The sequence below is a fragment of the Zootoca vivipara genome, chromosome 10 (assembly GCF_965207765.1).
Source record: "Zootoca vivipara chromosome 10, rZooViv2.hap1.1, whole genome shotgun sequence".
NCBI classification, from domain to species: Eukaryota; Metazoa; Chordata; class Lepidosauria; order Squamata; family Lacertidae; genus Zootoca; species Zootoca vivipara.
In genome coordinates, this window is record NC_142593.1 from 1,334,932 (window position 1) to 1,361,846 (window position 26,915).

Consider the following 26,915-nt stretch of genomic DNA (forward strand, 5'->3'; position numbering starts at 1 on the left):
CCACGCCTGTAGTTCCCCATTCATATTCCTAAAAAATAAGTTGTGCATTGTAATTAGCTATGCATATTAATATTCTTGTACCCTCTCCAGGGCTGAATTGGATCCACATGTCCGGGATTGTATTCAGACCTATATTCGTGACTGGCTGATAGTGAATCGAAAGTAAGTGCCACATTTGCAGCAAAGAGTCTAAACAATTATTTTAAATATTTTTTATTTCCAGAGGAATATTAACATTTTTTGTTTTGACTAGTCCCTTAACTTGTCAAGAGGTAGGATTAGTCTCTCACTAGATATTCTCACTGGCAACTAGAAGGAGGAAGGACCATAGCTCAGTGGTGGAGCATTTGCTTTGCAGGCAGAAGGTCCCAGGATCGATCCCCAGCATCTCCAGGCAGGGCTGGGGGGGGGGGGGGACACTCTTGCCTGAAACCCTGGAGAGCAGCTGCCAGTCAGAGCAGGTAGTGCTGAGCAAAGATGAACCATTAGTCTGACTCAGTATAGGGCAACTTCCAATGGCATGGCATAATTTTGACGGTTATTTGCCCACCACATGAGAACAATTCTCAGACATTATAGCTTCATAATTAAAACTCTCTAGCCCTCTTGTCTTTAATGCTGTGTAGTTAAGACAGTTTCCCAAGCAAGGTCCTGCCCAAGGAGAACAGGGAAGGCAAGGAAGGTGCTTTAGAGCTTCGCTTTTCATTCTCAGTCAACTGGCAAACAATTAAAATGCAATATATTAAAAGACAACCATCAGTTGTGTTTACTTTTTACTCTCCAAAAATGTAATAAAAAGTGTCTCTGTGATCAACAATTGCATGACCTCCAAAATTTATCTGATGAAAATAGGGACTTCCCATTCCATAATGATAATTTTAGTATTTATATCCCACACATCTTACTGGGTTGCCCCAGCCACTCTGGGCAGCTTTCACCGTATATAATAACATAAGAAAACATTAAACACTTTTTAAAAAAACCTATACAGAATTGTCTTCAGATGACTCGGGGGGGTCGAATTTCTCCATACCCTGCAACATTTCTCCAATAAAATGGGGACATCATAAGGAAAAGTGGGACATTCTAGGATCAAATCAGAAACTTGGATGGCTTCTCTAAATCAGGGATGTCCCTGGAAAATAGGGACACTTGGAGAGTCTGCAATTGTTTATTGTGGCATATTTGTTATGCAAGACAACAAAGCATTTCAGTGTATTGCTGTTGCTTTGGAAAGAAAGGAACCTGAATTAATCAACATGGTGTTACTTAGTAGGCGTGGCTGCAAAAAGGTGTTTTCTCAAAAAATGAAAGTGGCTCTGGTCTGGTCTATGGGGACACACATGGAGAGTCTTGGGTTTCAGTCTAGCAGTAAATTAAGCTGCTTGTAGCAGAATCTCAATAAAGGGCAGAATCTATCATGTTTAAGGGTGTACTATGGGACCTAGGGGGGACGCAGGTGGTGCTGTGGTCTAAACCACAGAGCCTAGGGCTTGCTGATCAGAAGGTCGGTGGTTTGAATCCCCACGACAGAGTGAGCTCCCGTTGTTCGGTCCCAGCTGCTGCCAACCTAGCAGTTCGAAATCACGTCAAAGTGCAAGTAGATAAATAGGTACGGTGCAGTGAGAAGGTAAACGGTGTTTCCGTGTGCTTCTCTGGTTCGCCAGAAGCAGCTTTGTCATGCTGGCCACATGACCCAGAAGCTGTCTGCGGACAAACGCCGGCTCCCTCGGCCTATAGAGCGAGATGAGCGCGCAACCCCAGAGTCGGTCACGACTGGACCTAATGGTCAGGGGTCCCTTTACCTTTATGGGACCTAGAGCTACAGGCAGGTAGTTCTGGTGAACCTGCAGTGGAGACGGGCAGAACTAAGAGGGGCTGCCATGTGGCATGGGATAAGTGAGTTTGGCTGGTAGGTTCAGATGATCCTACTTATGGCCTTAATAGAGCCCTGCATGGAAGCAAACATTAGAAAGTCTAGAGATTTAGAGTGGTAACTAGGCCAGAAGTAAGACTAGATACAACCAAAGCAGTGGCAGTAGTCTCTTGGTGGCTTCTGCTGGAACACACATTGTGGCTGGGTAAGTTATACATTGAAGGGAGACCATTGTAAGGGCAGTGGCTGTGTTGTATCGCTCCACATGCCATATACTTCTGCCTCTGACCATTCTGAGATGTCCTTGCCCAAAACTTCATAGCAAATTACCTGCTTGGCAGTTACATAGTTTATTTGAGCGACTTTTGGAGCGGGGCATTCTTCTGATGAACAATATAAATATAAACATGGAATATCCTTTGTAATCTGCTTTAATTTGAACTTCATAATAAGGATATGGCATTTCAGTATATTATGATAAATTTATATTCCATTTAAATTTATTTTCCATTATGTTAATTCATTAGACTGGCACTATTGTATGGATGCCATGATATTTCAGCTGAACTTATTTATTTGATAGTGATCGTGCTTTCATCCCCCCCCCATTTTTATTGAAATCTAACTTGCTATTTTTTATTCTTTAAGAAACCAAGGAAGTAATGAGACAGGCATCTTAACAAAAAGGGGATCCAGGAGCGATTTCCACAAGTCCCTTCAGAAGCAAACATTTGAATCTGAAGTTTTAGATGACAGTGATTCAAATTATCAGGTATTTTCCTTTGAGATAGCTTCTGGCCTGGGCTGAACAGGGAAGAGGGGTGGAACTAGCAGCAGCAGCAGCAGCAGCAGCAGCAGCAGCAGCAGCAGCAGCAGCAGCAGCATCAGCATTTATTTATACCCTGCCCATCTGTCTGGGTTTCCCCAGCCACTCAGGGCAGCTCCCAACTAATTGCATTCTTGCCCGCTACATACCAAATATGTATTTGGTACATTAGGCACACTAGATATTTAATTCATCACTTGCTCATTGGTAAATATAATGACTCTAAAGGGCAAATCACTTGTAATTTTTAATATTGTTGCACGACACCCCAATCTCCAAGCGATGTGAGATTCCAGGGGTTCCAGGCGCTTACGCAGGGATTGTGTTTCCTTTGGGGAATGAGAGACGGTGGAGACTGGTATCTTTGTTATATATGATCCATTTACACCTGTATATAACATGAGCCTACAACTGGGGTAGGCAACCTAAGGCCCGTGGGCCAGAAGCGACCCAATCACCTTCTCAATCCAGCCCGCGGATGGTCCAGGGATCAGCGTGTTTTTACATGAGTAGAATGTGCCCTTTTATTTAAAATGCATCTCTGGGTTATTTGTGGGGCATAGGAATTCGTTCATTTTTTCCTTCAAAATATAGTCTGGCCCCCCACATGGTCTGAGGGACAGTGGACCGGCCCACGGCTGAAAAAGGTTGCTGACCCCTGGCCTACAATGTAGAGGTTCACAGCATTAACACCCCAAAAGGGTCTTGTTTCTTCCATTGCTGCAGCCTTGGATTCAAACAGAAATCAAATATCCTCTTTCCAGCTTGCTGCTTTTTGTCTAGGCCACATCACTGCCACAATTCTTTACTACTCTAAACTCTGACTTTATCTGTTGAAGGAGGAGGACCCACGCATTTGTCATCTCACACCAAACCCCTTAATAGCCCATCACCTCACCAGGAAATTAGCTTGACTTGATTAGATTTTAATACTTAGAGGGATCTGGCACCCCCCCCCCCACAAAAACCCTCATAAGCTGAGCTTTTTTAAAGCCACTGGAACTCAATTCTAGCATCTCTCAGTTGGGCACCATTGTCATTATACCGTGTTTCCCCTTTTTTAAGACACCGTCTTATAACTTTTTTTCCTCAAAAAACACAGGGTGGCTTACTTTCGGTGGGATGTCTTCTTCTTCTTCTTCTTCTTCTTCTTCTTCTTCTTCTTCTTATTATTATTATTATTATTATTATTATTACAGGTATGGTTTTTACGGCTCAGGGCACTGCTGGGCTCTCTTGAGTGCTCAGCGCTGCAGCAGCCACCGGTTCCGGGTGGCGGGGCGGCAGGCGTCCTTGGCCGGGCCAGGCGGTGGCCGCTGGCTCAGGCCCTCTGCCCGCCACTGCAGGGCACTCCAAGCTCCTTGGCCGGGCCAGGCAAGGAAGAAGCAGTGAGCCCAGCGGTGGCGGCAAGCACGGAAGCGGCAGGGACGGCGGTGGACGAGAAGGCGGAGCGTGGGGATGCAGCCAGCAAGGCGGGAGCACGATCAGCTGCTAAGTGGAGCTCTTGGAGCGCCACTTCACAGCTGATGGCGCTCCTGCAGTGCCGGCCGCATGGAGTGACTCTGTGAGTGGAGGTGCCTGTGGGGGTTGGTTTCCGCAGCACGGAAGTATGGCTTATTTTGGGGGTATGTCTTATATTTCTCAAATGCTTAAAAACCCTGCCATGGCTTACTTTATGACTATGTATTAAAAAGGGGGAAACGGTAAGAGAACAAGGGAGGCATTCACGGTGAGTTTCAGCACCTCTTTTTCTAGAAAAATAGCACTGTTCATAGCAATATGAACCCAAAGCCCATCTTGATCCATGTGTGGCTTCTTGCATACAACTGGGGAGAGGGCATTTCACATGACAATGCTTTCATGTGACTGGCTCTCCAGATGCCCCAGTGATTTCCCCCCTGAAATATCAGTGTCCCCTTCCCTTTTCCAGTAAAGGTTGCAGCTCATAAATCTCACCAGAGCTTCAACCCTATCTTTCATTTTTTGAAAATAATAATAATAATAATAATAATAATAATAATAATAATAATGAAATAAAGAGAAAGGAGAAACCATGTCACCTTTTCTTTACCCCCCCCCACCCCAAAGTTATTAGAATTCAATCACTTCTCTTGTGAGAACCCAAACTCCTGCCCATTTTTTGCAGGGGAGAAATGATCCCACAAAAATGAAGGGGGCGATATTTGGCTTGGCCTTAGTCTATCAATATCATCTGTTACTTGTTTTGGGGAATCGTTATTTCAAAGGTATTGCAGTGAGTTGAAGAAGAATTATGGCAGAAAAATACTGAGTATCTTTAACATCTGTGAACTAAAGTGATGAATGATGTTGCCCTCTTGAGCAGACTGCTCCCAGGCATTTAAAAGTCCTCTGTGATGACTCCAGTCGAGCCACACTGACATCGGGGGACTTTGACCTGCGCAGCCTACAGCCAGATGCTCGCCTGGCAGACCTGTTGCAACCCATTAGTGTAGAAGACCTTCGGAGGCACAATGAGGAGCAACGACAAGCCAACAGGCCTGCAGAACTATTTGCACTGTATCCCACTATAGATGAGGTGAGCCACAAATCTGCATTGCGCAGTTGCATGCTTAACAAGGAAATATCTCACAAAGAAAAGAATTCAGATTCAAACAAGAGTTGTGAGCTTTCCTCAGTCTGTGCCCACAAAACATCTCACCATTGTGCTTTGCTTGCTGTCTCTGTGTTGACCCCATTATGTTAGCGCAGGCTTTGCCAACCTGGTCATGCCAGATGTTTTGGGATACAACTTCTAGCATCCCCAGCCAGAGCACCAGGTTGGCAGAGGCTGTAGAAAGGCAACATGCTCTTAGAATGTGTCTCTGTTGGTGCAGCTATGGTTGAATTGAAACAGTAGCATGACACAATGTGATGTTTAAGAGGAACCAACTCAGGTTGACAGCAGCTCTACATGCTCTTGTCACTTAGGTAAGCTTAGACTCTGAATTTAATATGTTTTTTGGGGGGAGTTTCTTTCTATAGTAACATTCTTTGCTTCACTTACTTCAAAAATGTCCTGCATTTGGGGACCCTCCTTCTCATGATGCGGAATAGAGCCTTGGATATCTTCTCCAAAGAGTGCAACTATTTGGAACAGATAGTACATCTTACCATGACTGCATAGGGGGAATATGTGTCACACACAGATCCCACAGGCTGGAAGTGTGCCAAGTGTATCCAGTAAATAACCTCAACCTGTGGAAAACCAGAACCTCAGACAAAGCCTGAATTGTGGCTTTTTGCCATGATACTGAATGGGGAGCTCAGATGATCATGCAGCCAGATTCACTCCAACTTCAATGAGAGCTAATTAAAAGTTGCCATTCCACAATCAAATGAAAGCCTGTTATGGCCTTGTTTTGCTTACTTTGCTTAGGTTTCATGTGCAGATATCTCATCCTTTCATTAGAACTGGAAGGGCTTGTGAGGTGGGTTGGCATTTCCGACTTCAGCTGAAGGAATACATTAAAGGGATTAGCATGTGAGTTATAAAATAAATTAAAAGGATGAATGACTTTGCTCCAACTTGTTCATGGCAGACTTGTTGGTCGAATTGCCTGAAGCATTTAGTTTGGGAGATCTGTAAGTGAATCTTACTGAATGTTACCAAACTAAGTCATGCACAGTCAAGAGTAGAGAGCCTTTTCAGACGGAGGACCTATTCTGCTCTTGGAAACATTCCAAGTGTCACATGCCAGGCCAGTGGCAAAATTAAGGCCGGAGGTTTCCCACCCCCTTCTCAGAGGAGACCCATTGAAATCAATGGACTTAAGTTACTTGCATTCGTTGATTTCAGTGGCTCTGCTTTGGATATGATTTAGTTGGATATCACCCTAGTTGTTTTGTGTGCAGCCTGGGTTACGTCTGCTTTTGTTGGGACTGATAACACAGAAGCATCATAAATAGTCGGATCAAAAAGAACGGTTCCCAGGGCCGGCTCTAGGTAGAGTCCCGGTGGTGCGGTGTGCCAGGGCGCCGGGCCGGTAGGTGGGGCGCTGTGCGGCAAACATGCTTCACCCTGCAAGTGCGGGGGTTGGGGCGCCAGAGCGATCTCCGCCCCTCAGTGCCAGGGCGCCCAACCTGCTCGAGACTGCCCTGACGGTTCCATAATGTGTTTGTTAATAGGAGGATGCTGTGGAAATACGACCGGTGCCTGAGTGCCCCAAGGAATATCTGGGCAATAGGATATTGGTGAAAGTACAGACTCTGAAGTAAGTATCTATGCAACTTCTGGTCCCACAGGGCATGTTTTCACATTTGGACATTGTTCCATCATGTTACCTTTACCTTCGGAGGTTGAGGTTACACCTGCACATGCAGCAGAATGAGGTGGGACACTTCTGAGATGGTAGAGGACTCTGCAACTTCAGCCTGCAGATGTGAGATCATATTGGTAGATTCTTCCCTTATTTACTGTGAGGGACAGGGGATATCGCGAAGTCCCTCCCCTCCTGAGTTCAAGCCCGTCCCCGAGCAAAGGGGAAAGCAGGGAGAGTTCCGATTCCAGTGGGGAAGCAGGAAGTCGTGTCCGAGGCTCAGGCAAGGTAGAGGAGCCAGGGTCCCAGGTGGGACAGGAAGGGGCAAGCAAGGGGGGAAGACCCATCCCCCCAACTCCAGAATTACGCAGGAAAAGGAGGGGCAAGAGGATGGGTCTGCCAAAGCTTTTGTGTTGGAGAAAGACGCGCCAAAAGCCATTAGGAGGTTCTGAAACCGACTGACCACATCACTCCGTGTAAATAGCAATGACTTGAGCACTGTAAATACGCAGCACCAATAAAAGAATAAAATGCAGAGCTGCGTGGCGTCGTTACTCTGAAGTAGTCCACTCCGGCCACCGTGACAGCAACCTCCTAATCTTTTTTTGGGCTACTTTGGAGTTGCCGGGATGAGCGTGTCAGAGGCGGAGAAGTGGCGGCAGATCGCGGAGCAAGCCCAGCTAGAACTGCAGCAGCTGTCGCTGCAGGCGCAGGGAGAATTGAAGGCAGCTAAAGAGGAGACTAAGAAGGTCCAGGACGACCGGCTACAACTTGCGGAACAGGTGAGAGAGCTTCAGGAAAAAGAGCAGCAATTAAGGGCGGTGGCGGTAGACCTCCAAAACAAGCTGGATGCAGAGAAAAACAAGGCGGGAGGGGCACCCCAAGTCCAAGTGCTGCCAGGAAGGAGAGCTGGGACCCTAGTTAGCAAGTTCAATGGAGACCCGAAGGAATTTCAAGGCTTTGAGACTGAGATTGTGTATGCTCTTGAGCTGCACCACGATGAGTTCCCTGATGATGAGCACAGAGTAGCGTTTATTGTGGAGCACCTTACCGGGGCAGCCAGGGAGTGGCTAAGACCGTTAATTGCAACAAGGAATCCTTGCATGAAGAATGTCAAACTATTTCTAGAAGGTTTGAAAACGATGTATTCGTCCGATAGTCATATGGACCAGACTAAGGAGGAACTTCATAATTTACGCCAAGGAAATATGACAGTTCGCGCGTATTGGGCGAAATTCACCATGCTGGTGCACAGATTGGGGTGGGAACTGGGGTCCCCCCCAATGCAAGCGGCGTTCTACTTGGGGTTGCATGAGGAGGTGAAGGATGAGCTCTCGAGAGGTCCAAAGCCCAGTGATATGGATCAGCTGAGCAAAGCGGCTCTGGCGGTGGGGGTGAGACAGGAATCCCGGTGGAGCGACAAACAAGCAACGCGCGCAAAGCGGGCTTGGTTCCCACGGTCGCAGGAGAAACCACTCCCCCAACAACCCTTTCAAGCCACGCCTGGGGCCAGCCAGGACCAGGAACCCATGCAGATTGATAGCGCGCGCGCGCGGGCTTTTCAAACCCCAGCGGCGCCAAGACGCAAGGAGGGAAAGGGCGGGAATTGCTTTCTCTGCAACTCCCCCCAGCATCTCGTCAGAGACTGCCCACATCGCAGGGAGTGGCAAGGCAGGGCGGGAACGGTGGTGCCCTCCCCCACTGACGCAGCACCACAGCAGGGAAACGGGAAAGCCTGGCTGCAGGAGACAAGGGGCAGCAGCCAGGCACAGTCAGCAGACAACAGCCCCAGCCCACCCACCCGCACAGAGAGGAGCAGAGCCAGCCCACCCCTCCCAGAGCAGGAGTGGTTCTAGAAGTCACGCTAACGCTCCCAAATGGCTATCCCCTGACGGTCCTTGCCTTAATTGACAGTGGTGCCTCAGCGAACTTCTTCTCGAGAAACTTTGCAGAAGAGCACCAGATCCAGCTTCTGCAGCTGGATTTTCCCCTTCATGTGGCAACCATTGACGGCAGAGAGCTGCTGGGGGGGGCCATCACTCATCAAACCCCCCCCATGAGAATGACGGTGGGAAGGCACTCAGAGACACTGGCATTCAACGTCACCACCATCTCAGACCCCCCCATCGTCTTGGGCATGAGCTGGCTGGCGCGCCACGACCCCTCCATCAGTTGGCACCAGAGATGCATCACTTTTGGATCGGACTTTTGCCTGGAACATTGCATGCAGCACCAACCAGGGGAGGGGCCTCCGATAGCCACGGTGGCCACCATGCACGTCAAAGGGGGTGAGGCGATACCCAAGCCGTACTGGGACCTGCAGGAGGTCTTCAGCGAAGCGGAGTCCGACCACCTACCCCCACACAGGCCTTTTGACTGCCAGATCAACCTGGTGCCAGGGGCAACTATACCCCCAGCCAAGCTGTACGCCATGTCAGACCAGGAACTGGAGGATCTGCGCGCTTTCATCGACAAGAACCTCAAGCGGGGGTTCATCAGAGAAAGCAAGGCAGCAGGGGGCAGCCCGGTCTTCTGGGTGGACAAGAAAGACACGCAACAGCGCCGCCTGGTGGTGGATTTTAGACGGCTGAATTCGGTGACAGAGCCAGTGGCTTTCCCCATGCCCAGAGTGGATGATCTCCTGACAGCAGCACGCAGGGGCAAGATTTTCACCAAGCTAGACCTGAGGGGGGCGTACAACTTGATCAGGATCCGGGAAGGCGATGAATGGAAGACCACGATGTTCACGCCTCTGGGCTCTTTTGAATATCTGGTGATGCCCTTCGGGTTGCAAGGGGGCTCAGCCTGCTTCCAGGCCTTCATGCACCACGTCCTGGGGTCCCTCCTCTTCAAGAACTGCCTGGTCTTTCTGGATGACATCCTTATCTATTCCAATGACCCAGTGCAGCATGTGAAAGATGTCAGGGAAGTGTTGCAGCGCCTGAAGGAGAACCACCTGTATGTGAAGCTGGAGAAGTGCAAGTTTCACACCAAGGAGGTGGACTTCCTGGGCTACAAGCTGTCAGACAAGGGGCTGGCGATGGACAAGGACAAGGTGCAGGCCATCCTGGACTGGCACAGCCCCAGGACGCGCAAAGATGCCCAACGCCTACTAGGCTTCGCCAACTTCTACAGGAAGTTCATCAAGAACTTCTCTCGCGTTACGGCTCCCATCACTGACTGCCTGAGAGGCAAGCAGAAGTTCAGGTGGACACCAGAGGCGCAAGCCGCGTTCGAAAGCCTCAAGAGGGTGTTCGCCTCGGACCAGAACCTGTTCCACGTGGTCCAGGACGCGCCCCTACGCATTGAGACAGATGCTTCTGAGAAAGCTGTGGGCGCCATTTTGTTGCAACTGGACGCCAACAGGGAGTGGAGACCCTGTGCCTTCTTCTCCAGGAAGTTGACACAGCCCGAGCGCAACTACACCGTGTTTGACAAAGAACTTCTTGCGATCCACGCTGCGTTCAAACATTGGAGACACTTCCTGGTGGGCGCCAAGCACCCCATCCAGGTGTGCACAGACCACAAGAACCTGGAGTTCTGGAGAACTGCCAGGGTGCTCAACCAGCGGCAGATACGGTGGGCAGAGTTCTTCTCGAACTTCAACTTCTCCATACACTACATCCCGGGAGAGCAGAACGTCAGGGCGGATGCCCTCTCCCGCAAGCCAGAGTACATGGAGGAGGAGGAGCCACCAGCCCCAAGGCACATTTTCCCCCCGTCGGCATGGTCCTGCGGAGCAGCAGTGGTGAGCGAGGCAGAACTCACAGCACTGACGGCAGCGGATGACTTTGCCAACCGCATCTTCAGAGAACTGAGAGGGGGGAGGGAGCAGGCAAAAGACTTTGCAGAACGCAGAGGGCTGCTTTTCTACAAGGGGGCACTGTACCTGCCCACCACCCAGCTCAGACGTACGGTCCTCAAACAGATGCACGACAACCCAACGGCGGGGCATTTTGGAAGGGACAAGACCACTCACCTAGTCATGAGACACTTCTGGTGGCCAGGGGTGAGGGAAGATGTTCGAGACTATGTACGGGGCTGTGACACCTGCCAGCGGGCAAAGGTGGTCAGAGCAGCGCCACCAGGGTTGCTGGAGCCCTTAGCCACGCCACACAGGCCGTGGGAAGTGCTGTCCATGGACTTCATCACAGATCTGCCTTCTTCCCGGGGTAAGACCGCAGTGTTGGTGGTGGTGGACCTCATGTCCAAAATGTGCCACTTTATACCGTGTGCCAGGGCAGTCTCTGCAGAAGAGACAGCCAAACTGTTTGTTGATCACGTTTTCAGACTGCATGGATTACCTTTAAGGGTTATTTCGGATCGTGGCCGCCAATTTGTTTCCAGGTTCTGGCGGCGGCTCATGAACCTCCTGCAGGTGGAGGTCAGCTTGTCGACGGCTAGACACCCGCAGACCAACGGACAAGCGGAGAGGGTCAACGCCATTCTGCAGCAGTACCTGAGATGTTACGTCAGCCAGAGGCAAACGGACTGGGTGGATCGCCTGCCACTAGCAGAATTTGCCTACAACAATGCAGTGCACGTCTCCACAGGGGTGTCGCCCTTTAAGGCCAATTACGGGCGCGACCTCAGATCTTTCCCAGAGAGGGAGGGGGAGGAGGAGGAGGAGGGCCCACAGGCGGAGGATTGGGCAGAGGAACTGGAGACGGTGCACCAGCAGCTCAGAGAACACTTGGAGAGGGCCAAGGAAGCGTACAAAAAGGGGGCAGATCGCCACAGGCGACTAGGGGAGGTCATCAGGGTGGGGGACAAGGTGTGGTTGTCCTCGGAGGGCCTTCCCACCAGAGGGAGGTGCAAAAAGCTGGCACCCAAAAGGCTGGGCCCCTTCACGGTCACGCAACAGGTAAACCCGGTGGCATACAGGCTGGCACTGCCAGAGGACATGAGGGTGCATCCAGTGTTTCATAGATCGCTGCTGTCGCCGTACAGGGAAAGCAGCAGGCTCCGAGACAGCGAACAAACCCCCGAGGGAGGGGGGGAGAGGGAAGGCAGGGAGCAACTCAATGAGGCCACGGCCATCCTGGATTCAAGGTGGGGGGTGGGGGGACTGGAGTACCTCATGGCATGGGAGGATGCTCCACCGTCCCAGAATGAATGGGTCCCAGCCACTCAGATACAGGAGGAATTCTTGGTGGAAGAATTTCACGCCCTCTTTCCCCACAGACCCAAGCCCTGGCACATGGAAAGGGAGGGGGAGGAGGAGGAGGCACGGGAGAGCAGCTCACCATGGCGCTGGGAAGCGGAGTTTGAGGAACCAGAGGATGAGGTATGGGTGTCACCGAGATCCACCCAGTCAGAGGAAGGAGCAGATTGGCAGAACGTTTTTACCCCCACCAGCTCTGACGCCACGGACTTTTTGGGATTCCCGTCCGCCCAGGCGGAAGGGGGGGGCTCGCAGGACTGGGGGGAGGTATTCACACCAACAGGCTCGGAGAGCACTGAGTTCTTAGGCTTCCAGTCGTCACCGACACATGAGGGGGGCCTGGGGAGGGGTGAAGGAGAGCTTGGGAGGGGGGTGGATGTGAGGGACAGGGGATATCGCGAAGTCCCTCCCCTCCTGAGTTCAAGCCCGTCCCCGAGCAAAGGGGAAAGCAGGGAGAGTTCCGATTCCAGTGGGGAAGCAGGAAGTCGTGTCCGAGGCTCAGGCAAGGTAGAGGAGCCAGGGTCCCAGGTGGGACAGGAAGGGGCAAGCAAGGGGGGAAGACCCATCCCCCCAACTCCAGAATTACGCAGGAAAAGGAGGGGCAAGAGGATGGGTCTGCCAAAGCTTTTGTGTTGGAGAAAGACGCGCCAAAAGCCATTAGGAGGTTCTGAAACCGACTGACCACATCACTCCGTGTAAATAGCAATGACTTGAGCACTGTAAATACGCAGCACCAATAAAAGAATAAAATGCAGAGCTGCGTGGCGTCGTTACTCTGAAGTAGTCCACTCCGGCCACCGTGACATTTACCTTTTTTTAGGCAAAAAGAAAATTACCCATAGCAGATCAGTGAGAGGACAGGTCTTGAACTTTTCTCTCTAACATGGTAGTCTTTTGCTTGTGTGAAATGTTTCTGATTCTCTCACAGTCAGTACACCATCTACAGAGGTAGCCTCCTGAAATATTTACCCATCTAGTATTTTGCAAACCTTGTCTCTACTTCAGGATATTTTTAAAAACCTTCTCCTGCCTTAGTTTAACTGAAGTTTTCTTTTGTTTTGAAGGCCAAGAAGAGGGGAGAAATCTGCTTTTTTCTGCTGGATTGAAAATGATAATACCATATTGGCCTGAATATAAGCCACATCCCCCCCCCCCCAAAAAAATTCTGTCCATGAAAAGTTAAAGTGCGGCTTAAATTTGTGAACTTACAAAAATTGGCTTTTATGATATCGCTGCTGAAACAGACATATGGTAAAATGGAATGGGTGTGAGTGCCTGCGGAATTTTAAGGGAGCGGCTCATATTCGGCCCCCATATGGTAATATGGAAAAAATGCCAAAATGCACCAATAATAGTGAACAAGTAATAGTAACCCATATATTCCTCTTGATATTGTCACTGACAACCATTTTGCTCATACCTGACAAAGTGCTCTTCTTTTTAAAAATGGAACAAATTTAAGCTAACAAAGACCAAATGTACAGTAATCTCAAATGCTATTTTACTATGGCAGAAGTCAAAATGTAGTAGAGTGATAATCAAATCTCAGATTTTATCATCATCTGCCAGGGACTGGACTTAAGGTGGTGGTGGGGAGATTGAGGAGACCGCCCCCCTCCTCCTGAAACTTCCAGAGAAGAGGAAGGCAGTCTTGATTTGCAGCAGAGGTTTGAGGAAGATCACAGCTCAGAGACAGGCAAACAGAAGAGTTGGGATAAGAGAAGAGGGAGACAGAGACAGCAGCCAGCTGACATGTTGTTACTGAAGAGTATAGCTGACCCCCCTTCTCCTAGAACTCGGCATTTGTTAAGAGTGTGAGAGCAAAAGATGCAGAGAGAGTTGGCCTTAGGCAGACTAGGAAGGGAGGGGGGAGGAACTCAGTTGGAGCAACACCATTAATTTATTTGTCGCACCGTGAGGATTAAATAAACTCATTAGTAAGGCCTCTCTTTGTTATTCCCTACTTCTTGCTGCCACCAGGGGAGGGATAGAATTCCCCGAGGCTGACATCATCATCTACAGTTGGTCATAGGCAGAAATAGCCAGGTCTCTTTCCCCAAGGAGCTTACAATGTAAAATGGACAGTGGAGAAAAACGGAAAGAAGGAGAGAGATGGGTCGGAAGTGAAGAATATGCAAAGCACATACACTTAAAACTTGATTAGAGTAGGGAAGGAGGATTAAAGGGACAAGCCAGAACTTGAGTTAAATTAATGTTGCCAGTGCCCATATACTGCACATTAACCCTTGTGTTGTGTTGTGTTTTGTTTTGTTTACATGTGCCAAATGTGCCTAGTTATTTATCAGTGCCCCATCTTTTCCTGTTTCAGATTTGAGATAGAAATTGAGCCATTATTCGCAAGCTTAGCCCTCTATGATATAAAAGAAAGGAAAAAGGTAAGAGTGCAGATGAACAAAGCCCAAGGGTAATGATAAAACAATGTAAACAATGTGAAAGCCAGTGTGGTGTAGTGGTTAAGAGCGGTAGACTTGTAATCTGGGGAACTGGGTTCGAGTCTCCGCTCCTCCACATGCAGCTGCTGGGTGACCTTGGGCTAGTCACACTTCTTTGAAATCTCTCAGCCCCTCTCACCTCACAGAGTGATTGTTGTGGGGGAGGAAGGGAAAGGAGAATGTTAGCTGCTTTGAGACTCTTTTGGGGAGTGATAAAGCGGGATATCAAATCCAAACTCTTCTTCTTCTTCTTCTTCTTCTTCTTCTTCTTCTTCTTCTTCTTCTTCTTCTTCTTCTTCTTCTTCTTCTTCTTCTTCTTCTTCTTCACAAGGCATTAGTTAACAACATCACCCCCTCCCTCATTTCAAAATTGTTCACATCTGAATTGTTGGGACTGTGCTTTGGGTGGTTACAGATGACTGTGGGAGATAGGATCAATGGATCAATGGATCAATAGGATCATGGATCAATGCCTTGTCGTGGCGAAGGGGCTTGAATAACTCAGAGAAGCTATGAGCTATGCCATGCAGGGCCACCCAAGATGGACAGGATCAATAGGATCATGGATCAATGCCTTGTCGTGGCGAAGGGGCTTGAATAACTCAGAGAAGCTATGAGCTATGCCATGCAGGGCCACCCAAGATGGACAGGTCATAGTGGAGAGTTTTGACTAAACGTGATCCACCTGGAGAAGGAACTGGCAAGCCACTCCAGTATCCCTGCCAAGAAAACTCCATGGACAAAGACAACAGGCATATAAAAGTTATGACGCTGGAAGATGAGCCCCTCAGGTCGGAAGGCGTCCAACATGCTACTGAGGAAGAGCGGAGGACAAGTACAAGTAGATTCAGAGCTGATGAAGCAGCTGGGCCAAAGCCGAAAGGACGCTCAGTTGCGGATATGCCTGGAAGCGAAAGGAAAGTCCGATGCTGTAAAGAAAAATATTGCATAGGAACCTGGAATGTAAGAACCATGAATAGAGGTAAGCTGGATGTGGTCAAAAATGAGATGACAAGAATAAATATCGACATCCTGGGCATCAGTGAACTAAAATGGAAGGGAATGGGTGAATTCAGTTCGGGTGACTATCATATCTACTACTGTGGGCAAGAATCCTGTAGAAGAAATGGAGTGGCTCTCATAGTCAACAAAAGAGTGGCAAAAGCTGTAATGGGATGCAATCTCAAAAATGACAGAATGATCTCGATACGAATCCAAGGCAGACCTTTTAACATCACAGTAATCCAAGTTTATGCACCAACTACCGGTGCTGAAGAAAGTGAAATTGACCAATTCTATGAAGACCTACAACACCTTCTAGAAATGACACCAAAGAAGGATGTTCTTCTCATTACAGGGGATTGGAATGCTAAAGTAGGGAATCAAGAGATAAAAGGAACAACTGGCAAGTTTGGCCTTGGAGTTCAAAATGAAGCAGGGCAAAGGCTAATAGAGTTCTGTCAAGAGAACAAGCTGGTCATCACAAACACTCTCTTCCAACAACACAAGAGACGACTCTACACATGGATATCACCAAATGGGCAGCATCGAAATCAGATTGATTATATTCTCTGCAGCCAAAGATGGAGAAGCTCTATACAGTCAGCAAAAACAAGACCTGGAGCTGACTGTAACTCAGATCATCAGCTTCTTATAGCAAAATTCCAGCTTAAACTGAAGAAAGTAGGAAAAACCACTGGGCCAGTAAGATACAATCTGAATCAAATCCCTTATGAATACACAGTGGAAGTGAGGAACAGGTTTAAGGATTTAGATTTGGTGGACAGAGTGCCTGAAGAACTATGGATGGAGGCTCGTAACATTATACAGGAGGCAGCAACGAAAACCATCCCAAGGAAAAGGAAATGCAAGAAGGCAAAATGGCTGTCCAACGAGGCCTTACGAATAGCGGAGGAGAGGAGGCAAGCAAAATGCAAGGGAGATAGGGAAAGATACAGGAAACTGAATGCAGATTTCCAAAAAACAGCAAGGAGAGATAAGAGGGTCTTCTTAAATGAGCAATGCAAAGAAATAGAGGAAAACAATAGAATGGGGAAAACCAGAGATCTGTTCAAGAAAATTGGAGATATGAAAGGAACATTTCGTACAAAGATTACCATAATCAAGGACAAAAGTGGTAAGGACCTAACAGAAGCAGAAGACATCAAGAAGAGGTGGCAAGAATACACAGAGGAATTATACCAGAAAGATATGGAGGTCTCGTACACCCCAGGTAGTGTGGTTGCTGACCTTGAGCCAGACATCTTGGAGAGTGAAGTCAAATGGGCCTTAGAAAGCACTGCTAATAACAAAGCCAGTGGAAGTGATGATATTCCAGCTGAACTATTTAAAATTTTAAAAGATGATGCTGTTAAGGTGCTACACCCAATATGCCAGCAAGTTTGGAAAACTCAGCAATGGCCAGAGGATTGGAGAAGATCAGTCTACATCCCAATTCCAAAGAAGGGCAGTGCCAAAGAATGCTCCAACTACCGCACAATTGCGCTCATTTCACATGCTAGCAAGGTTATGCTTAAAATTCTACAAGGCAGGCTTAGGCAGTATGTGGACCGAGAACTCCCAGAAGTGCAAGCTGGATTTCGAAAGGGCAGAGGAACCAGAGACCAAATAGCAAACATGCGCTGGATTATGGAGAAAGCTAGAGAGTTCCAGAAAAACGTCTACTTCTGCTTCATTGACTATGCAAAAGCCTTTGACTGTGTCGACCACAGCAAACTATGGCAAGTTCTTAAAGAAATGGGAGTGCCTGATCACCTCATCTGTCTCCTGAGAAATCTCTATGTGGGACAAGAAGCTACAGTTAGAACTGGATATGGAACAACTGATTGGTTCAAAATTGGGAAAGGAGTACGACAAGGTTGTATATTGTCTCCCTGCTTATTTAACTTATATGCAGAATTCATCATGCGAAAGGCTGGACTAGATGAATCCCAAGCAGGAATTAAGATTGCCGGAAGAAATATCAACAACCTCAGATATGCAGATGACACAACCTTGATGGCAGAAAGTGAGGAGGAATTAAAGAACCTTTTAATGAGGGTGAAAGAGGAGAGCGCAAAATATGGTCTGAAGCTCAACATCAAAAAAACCAAGATCATGGCCACTGGTCCCATCACCTCCTGGCAAATAGAAGGGGAAGAAATGGAGGCAGTGAGAGATTTTACTTTCTTGGGCTCCTTGATCACTGCAGATGGTGACAGCAGTCACGAAATTAAAAGACACCTGCTTCTTGGGAGAAAAGCAATGACAAACCTAGACAGCATCTTAAAAAGCAGAGACATCACCTTGCCGACAAAGGTCCGTATAGTTAAAGCTATGGTTTTCCCAGTAGTGATGTATGGAAGTGAGAGCTGGACCATAAAGAAGGCTGATCGCCGAAGAATTGATGCTTTTGAATTATGGTGCTGGAGGAGACTCTTGAGAGTCCCATGGACTGCTAGAAGATCAAACCTATCAATTCTTAAGGAAATCAGCCCTGAGTGCTCCCTGGAAGGACAGATCGTGAAGCTGAGGCTCCAATACTTTGGCCACCTCATGAGAAGAGAAGAATCCTTGGAAAAGACTCTGATGTTGGGAAAGATTGAGGGCACTAGGAGAAGGGGACGACAGAGGACGAGATGGTTGGACAGTGTTCTCGAAGCTACGAACATGAGTTTGACCAAACTACGGGAGGCAGTGCAAGACAGGAGTGCCTGGCGTGCTATGGTCCATGGGGTCACGAAGAGTCGGACACGACTAAACGACTAAACAACAACAGTGGGAGATAGGAAGCCACATGGAAAGTTGGTCATGTTAGCACCTGAACACATGGTGAGGCAACCTTTATCAGAGCTCTGCAATCAGTTGAAGCAGTAAGGTAACAGAGGCCTGGGACATGTCCGGATGTAATAGGTAGCCATAGATTTTCCCGTAGCTGCATGCATGCTGCAAGAATATACTGACAAATGGTCACCACGCGGTAAATATCCTTTGGATGTAGCCTATCCTTAAGTTTGCGTGACTCAACATTTTCACAACTGACAATAGTTTATGAACCATAATCAACCATAATAAGCTGCTTGCCATGTTTTGCAAAATAAAATCAGTCAGTATGAAATTAATTCAGCAGTTTCTAAGATGTGCTTTGAAAAAGCCACCCCCTTATTTATCCACTGCAATTAATTAGTCACAGAGATGGATGAGAAAGCAGGCCTGTTGCTGGGCATAACTAATTTAGGGCAATTGATTTCAGTGGGTCTGGTCTGAGTAGAATTTACTTGGCTAAAAACCTGTATGTGCATTTGTGTGGTTCTATCATTTTAACCTCACCATAATCCTGCAGAGGGGCCATTGGGATTAGAGAGAGTTCCTGAGTGTAAAAATTCATATTTCTCTGACTCCCCAGAGCCAAAATGACCACTGAAGCTGGAGTCTGTGTAATCTTACCTCTAAAGCAACTGGCTCTGTTTCAGTGCTTAAAACAACACACCAGAATTCACACACACATTAGTATAATAACAATAACAACAATAATAAATTTTTATTTGTATCCCGGCCGAGACTGGGCTCAGGGCGGCTAACATCAAATATATAACATTGATATAAAATCAAACAATAATTAAATCACCTCTTAAAAATAAGTCAGTTGATGGCTTTCTGCAGGATTAGAGTTGGGAACAGCAAATGCTCATCAGGCCCAACTGTGTACGCTGATCTTATATGGGCCTGTGAGAATGCTGTGATTATTTACTTACGATAGGTTGCGCACCAGTTCCTGCAAGAGTTTTGAAATATCTTTTTGTTTTTACATTTTTTTAAAGATCTCAGAAAATTTTCATTGTGACTTGAACTCTGAACAGTTCAAAGGGTTCTTGCGATCACATGCCCCATGTATTGACTCATCTAGTCAGGCAAGGTCTGCAGTATTTTCTGTAACATATCCATCTCCGGATATCTATCTAGTAGTGAAGGTAAGTCATATTTGTATCTTAATTACGGATTTTAAAATCGTATTTTCTGACTCTAACTAGAACTGATGCAGAATAAGCAAACTTGTGTATATCAACTTTATGGAAAGATCGGACACGATAAAATTCTCTTGAGTCTACTGAGCATGACCTGGTTTGCACTGAGCCAAACGAAGACTTAGCAACACCATGGAAACTTGCAGGCGCCTGGAGAGGAGCACATGGCCCCTTGGCTCATGCTCAGTCTTATTTACTGCCACGCCATATGGAACATCAGGGGCACATGGTTAAGCTTTTTCTTCACTAACCAGACGTTGTAACAAAGATCAAACCTGGTCAGGGAGTAGAGAGCTTAACTGCAAACGTAGGTTCAGATTCTGTGAGACAGAATGGTTTCTAGCAGACTGTCACCTGTTCCGAAGGCATCAAAGCAAGGGATGGAGAAATAAGACCTCTGGCAAACTTGGAGATTCAGTTCCGCCTGAAGCCATGATGGGAGAAAACAACAGCTGGGAAGTAAAAGAGGCAACACCATAGATGGACAGAAGGAATCTCCATGGATATAACAGTTTTCACATGCAGGGCAGAATAATGATAATAGTTTGAGTTCCTCACTTGAAGCTTTATAAATGTATCTATTTTAACATCATGAATGGAAATCATTAATTATGTAGCTGTTGGCTAAGGGATTATTATTATAACTGAAATGTAAGTGATATTAATTAAGATTATAGAACGCAGTGATATAAGATCGGAAATGCAGCCAAACCAGGGCTGGCTCTAGGTGCAGTCCCGGTGGCGCGGGGTGCCAGGGCGCCGGGCCGGGGCGCTGCGTGATGAAGCCGCGCGGAAGCCGTGCTGCGCGCTGCGAGGGCGGGGGCGTTGGAGCAATCTCCGCGCCTCAGCGCCAGGACGCCCGACCTGCTCGAGACGGCCCTGAGCCAAACCATCATGCGGGGAGCCACTTTAATTAAGTAGATTGGCATTTTGAGAATTTTATAATTTGGGAATTAATTGTTATACAGTCATACCTCAGGTTACAGCCGCTTCAGGTTGCGTCTTTTCGGGTTGCACTCTGCACCGAACCCAGAAGTACCGGAACGGGTTACCTCGGGGTTTTGGCGCACACGCATGCACAGAAGTGCTAAATCACTGTAGCTATAATTTGGCTATTATTGGAGGTATATTGGAGAATTAACTTTAAAAATTTACACAAAAAAAGAGAAACACTGATTTAAAGCATTTACATACTTTTGTAAAGCTTCAAGTGATAATATAATACTGCTTTCATTTCATTCTGTGTATGACATTTCTAGTATATAATTTTCATTGACCTTATCCTCTGCCGTTTTCAATCCTCCCCATTTCCAAAGATGACCTTGAGCAGCATTCCTTTTGGGTGCCTGCAGTGCTGTTGTGGTTGTTCTTCAGTCCGTTGCTGGTTTCTCAAGATTAACTCAGCCCCTCCACTCCCCAGCTCAGCACTTCCTCTCTTTTTGTTGTTAAATATTTTTTATTAATTTTCACCTGCTTAGCACTTCCATCCCATAATACTCCAAAAGCAACAGTCCTTGCCTTATTTTCAACAAGTCTGAAGATCTCTCCATTTTCTTCTCCTTTGAATCTCATCAGCACAGGGAGGGGAGGGATTTCTCTCAGTACTGACCCAGGTTGTAATTAGGTAGTAACTATAGCTTACAGGGCCGTCTTAAGCATGTCAGGCGCCCGGGCACTGTGGTGCGAAGATCGCTCTGGTGCCCCCCCCCCCGCCCCGTTTCTCAACGCAGCACCCAGCCTTGCCTTAGAGCCGGCCCTGATAGCTTATGTTCCAAATTTTACTATGTTGACAAATACTAGCAATGTACTTTGTTAAATTTCATTTTCTTTTCGGTTTTTTGAAATCTCTTTTTTCTTTTTCTTTTTCGGTAGATTGAAAAAGTCCTTCAACAAGGTGAAATTGGAGATTGTGCAGAACCCTACCTGATTCTAAAAGAAAGTGAAGTTGGGAAGGTACATATGATACAATAAAGATTTTTTTCAGTCTAAATTCAGTGCCTCAGGACTGTTGTGGTTTTTATCTATGTATAATAACTGGGGGGCTACGTTCCTGCTCTCTCTGCTTACACACTCCACCTACCATTCCCCCACATTTTGGCTTATTGTTGATTTTATTTATATATTGGCTGTTTCAAATACAGTGGTACCTCGACTTACAAAGACGATCCACAGCCGTCTTTGTAAGTCGAGGTTTTTGGGTGTTGAAGCGCCACTATGGCACATGTGCGAAGTGCGATTTCGCGATTCTGCGCAAACATGCGCGCCAGGCGGACGTCCAGGGGTTATCGACTTCAGAAGTTGAAACCTTCAGAAGTCGAAGCGTTCGGATGTCAAGGTATGACTGTAGTTGTTTTTATCTGTTTTTCTACTGATGATTTTGTTGTTTTTTATAAACCAATTTGAGGTTTGTTTCCAATCAAAACAGTATATAAATCTTCTGAAATAAATAGATTAATAAATAAAATAGAGTAATGAATTAGCAAACCCTGTAGACTTTCCTCTTCCCATGTAATTAATAAGCTCATTTTTCTCCTTCCCAATCCCATTTCTGAAGCTATTTCTCTCTTCTATTCTGCCGCTTCGCTTTTCACACCAACCCTGTTCTAACAACCTTAATTTATGGCATCCATAGAGGAATTAACAGAGGTTGCTAGTGTGTGTTACAAACTAATTTTCAGAGTGTTTGGATCCATATCTGATTTTAGCTAACCCCCTTTTCTGCTTTCTTTCAGACCAAAGAAAAAATTGAGAAATTAAAAGTGAACGCTGAGTCCTTTTGCCAACGTTTGGGAAAGTATCGTATGCCTTTTGCTTGGGTTCCAATAAATTTAGCAAATTTCTTCAGTGTTTCAACACTTGAAAGAGATATAGCAGAGTTAGAAGTTTTAAATGGTAAGTTTAAATGTTGTGTGTATGTGTACATAAGAATTAATACTAAAGCAGGAAGTTTTAACAATATAATGTCAAGGAAGTGGCTTTGCTCCAGCCTCTAGATTATAATGTAATTTGTGTCCTGTATTTGTAAAGCATGTTTTGGCAGTTTACAAGGATATGAAGGAGAAAAAAGTATGGCAAAAAATAACAGTTACAGGTAGGTAGCTGTGTCGGTCTGAGTCGAAGCAAAATAAAAAAATTCCTTCAGTAGCACCTTAAAAACCAACTAAGTTTTTATTTTTAGTTTGGTATTTTGGTATGAGCTTTTGTGTGCATGCACACTTCTTCAGATTCTTCATATATTCTTCAGATACCGTATCTGAAGAAGTGTGCATGCACATGAAAGCTCATACCAAAATAAAAACTTAGTTGGTCTTTAAGGTGCTACTAAATAATAACAGGCAATGCGGCCCTCCGGGGGGGGGGGCACAGTCTACAATTGGAGCTTAAAAGTGCACTACATAAGCACAGTCACCCTGTGAGAGTCGGATGGACAGTGATTGACTCTGTTGAAACCCAAAGGAATAGTACTAAACTTCTCAGTGAGGCCCACCGCGCTGGGAAACGGGGCGGGAGGGCGCCGGAGAGATCCGGCGCACCATGGCGCGAGGGGCGCTTAAGACGGCCCTGAGCTGATGTTCAGTTTGTATTGCTTGAAGGCGTGTCAGCAATCCCATCCAATCTACCGTAGGAGGAGATCTGCGCACCTCGTTCAGTCCCCTGGGCGGTGGGTCACTGGGTGGGTCATGTTTCTGCCATGTTCTTATGATTAGTGTAACTTCTGTTATTTTTCTTTAATTAAATCTACTCCTGAATATACTTTGCAGTCTCCTCAAAACGCTTTTTGTTGCGCAATAGTTACTCTGCTTAAATACACCAACAATGGGAAGGCTTTCTTGCCCTGTGGTAATACATTTAGCCCTGTAACAGGGGAATCATAATATTACAGCCTCTGGTTATATTTCCTTCAAGGCTGTTATGGAAATGAATGAAGTATGGAGGTGTTTACAATTTTCTTGAATTAAGTATGTGATATTCTTTACTGTATTTATTTATATACTGTTTAATTGTAAGACTTGCTTCTATGAAATATATATGTGTATATGTTAATAAAATTTGCAATCTTATCACATGCTATAACATAGGATACAATTGTTTCATTCTGCATTAAGTGATGTCTTCCAGCTTCAAGATGAGGTGATGGGAAATGTAAGCAAATGAGGAAGTCTTTCAGCTTTTTACATCCCCAAAGTGTGCAACATAACAATAGTAAAGTGATTAATTTTTTTTATTGAAACTAAGATGCATTTGAATTTTTTCCACTGAAGGCAAAGGGTCCACTGGTGACAGAAAATCAATGGCAATGCAAGGTAGAAGACTTTCTGAAAGAAGCCTTGGATTGGAGGACGTTCCTGCCTTGCCAACCTTCAAAAACACCACTCTGACTTTGAACACATTTTTTAAACAGGTATAGTATAGACCAGGCATCCCCAGACTTTGGCCCTCCAGATGTTTTGGACTACAATTCCCATCATCCCTGACCACTGGTCCTCTTAGCTAGGAATCATGGGAGTTGTAGGCCAAAACATCTGGAGGGCTGCAGTTTGAGGATGCCTGGTATAGACTGACATCTTCAAGATTTCTATGGTTTCACCCCTCCAGTTACCTAGAAACAAATAGCATGAAAAGTAAGGGGAGTACTTTTACCACTGTATTTTGGGTAGTAACATAGAGGAAATTGAAAATACCAGTATGCAATTTTTGAGTTTTTCTTATCTAATAAATATTGAAAACAAAAAAGTTCAGTATTTTTAATTCTGTTGCAGAATTATGAATTGTTTAAGCTGTAACTTTAGCCCCACTTCCCTGGGAATAAGCTCAATTGAATTCAGTAGGACTTATTTTGAGTAGACAAAAGTTCTCTTCTGTCAAGGCAGTTAAAATAACTTAGCTCCCATCAAACTTTTTCAAACTATATACCTTCCAAAATGAGTAAAATTTTGAATATATTATATTTTGCTTAGTTTTTGTGATTGTGCGTTTCTTTTTGATAATTTTTTTGAATGCTATATTTTTGTAAGTAAACACAAGGGATAAACTGAGTTGTATTTAACAGTGATACATAATTAGTATCAAGGTACATGATAAACATGAACATGGAACATTGATACCTACCATGGGTGTACCTAGCACGGGGCAGGGGGGGCATCTGCCCCTCCCTAGAAGCAGGGCCGGTGCAGCTGTGGGAGGGGCACGGAAGCGGGCCTTCCGCCAGCATCGCAGCCGTGGCCCCAGAACGCAGCCGGGAAGCGCGCCATGCCTAGCATTCAAGGAGCTGTGGTTAGGCGGCTGTATTTGGGGGGCAACCACTAGGGAGCACTTTAGGGACCCAAGGGCTGCGATCCGGCCCGTGCCGCATTGCTGCTGAAGGTGCGATAAGGAAGAAGGAGGCTGCGCTGCCGCCGCGGCAAACAATGCTGTGGATGGCAGCCGTGGGCGAGAGCGGCGCTGCCGGTGGGGCTGATGGGCGGAGGCAGAGCATAGCCCGGTGGAGGGCAAGTTCGGCGTTCCCGCCCACCGCGCCGCGCCCTCCCTCCAGCTCCCCGTCGCGCCCTCTGACAAGGCCAAGCGCGGCGGGGAACTAGAGAGCGCGGCGGGAAGCTGGAGGGCGCAGCGCAGCGCGGCGGGCGGGAACGTCGAACTCGCGCTCCACTGGGCTGTGCTCCGCCTCTGCCCACCAGCCCCGCTGGCAGCGCCGCTATGAGGAAGGCAGCGTGGAAGGAGCCCAAGCCAGAAGAGGCTCGCCAGCCGCAGAAGCAGCAGGTAGCAAGGAAGCGCCGCCCGCGCAATTCGGACAGCGCGAGTCCGGGGCGCACTGGCCGGCGGGCAGGTAAAAGCGCCACCCTTGCCAGGAGCGCTTGGCAGCTCTGCCCACAGCCAAGGCCCTGCCCGTCTCGCGCTGGTGGCAGAGTTGGAAGGAACCACAGGAGCCCACTCTTTGGCACCGTGGGGGCTTCAGCCCTCACACTAGAAATATGAGAGGGTCGGGACCTCACCAAGTTGATGAGCGTTCCCATTCAAACAGCGCGCGTACACTGTGTCATGTGAAAGATTGTGTGCGGCGCTCCACCTGGGCTCCGTAGCCCCGCCCACGTCCACACTTTGTGGCCCCTTCCCTCCCGTGCCTTGGCCCCGCCCCTTGCCCCCCTAGTTTTGATCCTGGGTACGCCCCTGATACCTACCAGACCTAAGTCACCCATTATGTCATAGTGCAGGTATCCCCAAACTGTGGCCCTCCAGATGTTTTGGCCTACAACTCCCATGATCCCTAGCTAACAGGACCAGTGGTCAGGGATGATGGGAATTGTAGTACAAAACATCTGGAGGGCCGATGTTTGGGGATGCCTGTCATAGGGTTTCATATAGTTAGCTGCAAAAGAATATCTTTGATCTATATATATATATAAATGGGAAAAGGACATGTGGGTGTGTTTCCACTTTTCACCAAAACCGCTTGACCGATTGAGGTGAAATTTTGACACAACAGCACATGCGAATGTCCGAAGGATATAGGAAAGTTTGCTAAAACAGATGTCACACCTCCGCCAGGTAAAACCCCCAAAACTCCCTGTTCCAGAACGCACCACTCAGCCAAAAGTGCATGCTGGGAAAAGAACCAGGTTAAAAACCAGCACCCTCTAGCGGCTGCTACATTGGTACTGCACCTATAAAACCTTCCCTCTCAACAGCACCTTGGCTCCCGTTTACATACTAGGCCGAAGCCTTTACAGACTAGGCCAAATGGAGGTACTGACTCGCCTGGGTGAGGGTTGGGGGGGGGATGGGATAGGTCAGGACACGGTGGGACCAGTCACAGGGATGAGCTGGGGTGGGGGGAGAAGGGGGCGTGATATATCATGGGTCGGGAAAGAGAGGGGGAAATCACAGGGATAAGCCCAGGAGTGGGGGGAGGGGGCGGGATACGTCATGGATCGGCACAGGGTGGGGGAAATCACAGGGATGGGCCACAGCAACACGTGGCAGGGCCTGCTAGTTATATATATATAATCATGAGACTGTTGTCAAATTTCTCGCTGTTTACAGGAAGGAGATCGGCTGACTGATGAAGACTTATTCAAGTTCTTAGCTGATTACAAGAGATCGTCTTCTTTGCAGAGAAGAGTGAAATCTATACCGGGTACTTTTAATATTAAATCTAGGTCCAGCCATATACAGTGACTGGATTCAGATAGGCTTACCCAGCTCCTTAAGCGATGGCTTATTATCCTGGTTTGTTCACTGACATTAAGCCACTGTCCACCATTTTGGACGCAGTGAGGAATTTGGGATTACAGTAATAC

General features: G+C 47.2%; 1 protein-coding gene across 7 annotated transcripts in view; it reads left to right on the forward strand.

Moving 5' to 3' along the window:
• Window positions 1–26,915, forward strand: part of DOCK8 (dedicator of cytokinesis 8) — a 148,781-nt gene that overhangs the window by 23,190 nt on the left and 98,676 nt on the right. For all 7 annotated transcript variants that reach the window (XR_015946139.1, XR_009558306.2, XR_015946140.1 and 4 more), the window contains 10 exons: window positions 91–162; window positions 2,525–2,648; window positions 5,047–5,259; window positions 6,849–6,934; window positions 14,473–14,539; window positions 19,417–19,566; window positions 21,493–21,573; window positions 22,353–22,512; window positions 23,883–24,022; window positions 26,659–26,752. Coding sequence is in view for 4 of the 7 variants with exons in the window: in XM_035100303.3 (XP_034956194.3) it covers window positions 91–162; window positions 2,525–2,648; window positions 5,047–5,259; window positions 6,849–6,934; window positions 14,473–14,539; window positions 19,417–19,566; window positions 21,493–21,573; window positions 22,353–22,512; window positions 23,883–24,022; window positions 26,659–26,752 (1,187 nt within the window). In the remaining 3 variants the exon portion in view is untranslated. The remainder of the gene's footprint in view (window positions 1–90; window positions 163–2,524; window positions 2,649–5,046; window positions 5,260–6,848; window positions 6,935–14,472; window positions 14,540–19,416; window positions 19,567–21,492; window positions 21,574–22,352; window positions 22,513–23,882; window positions 24,023–26,658; window positions 26,753–26,915) is intronic.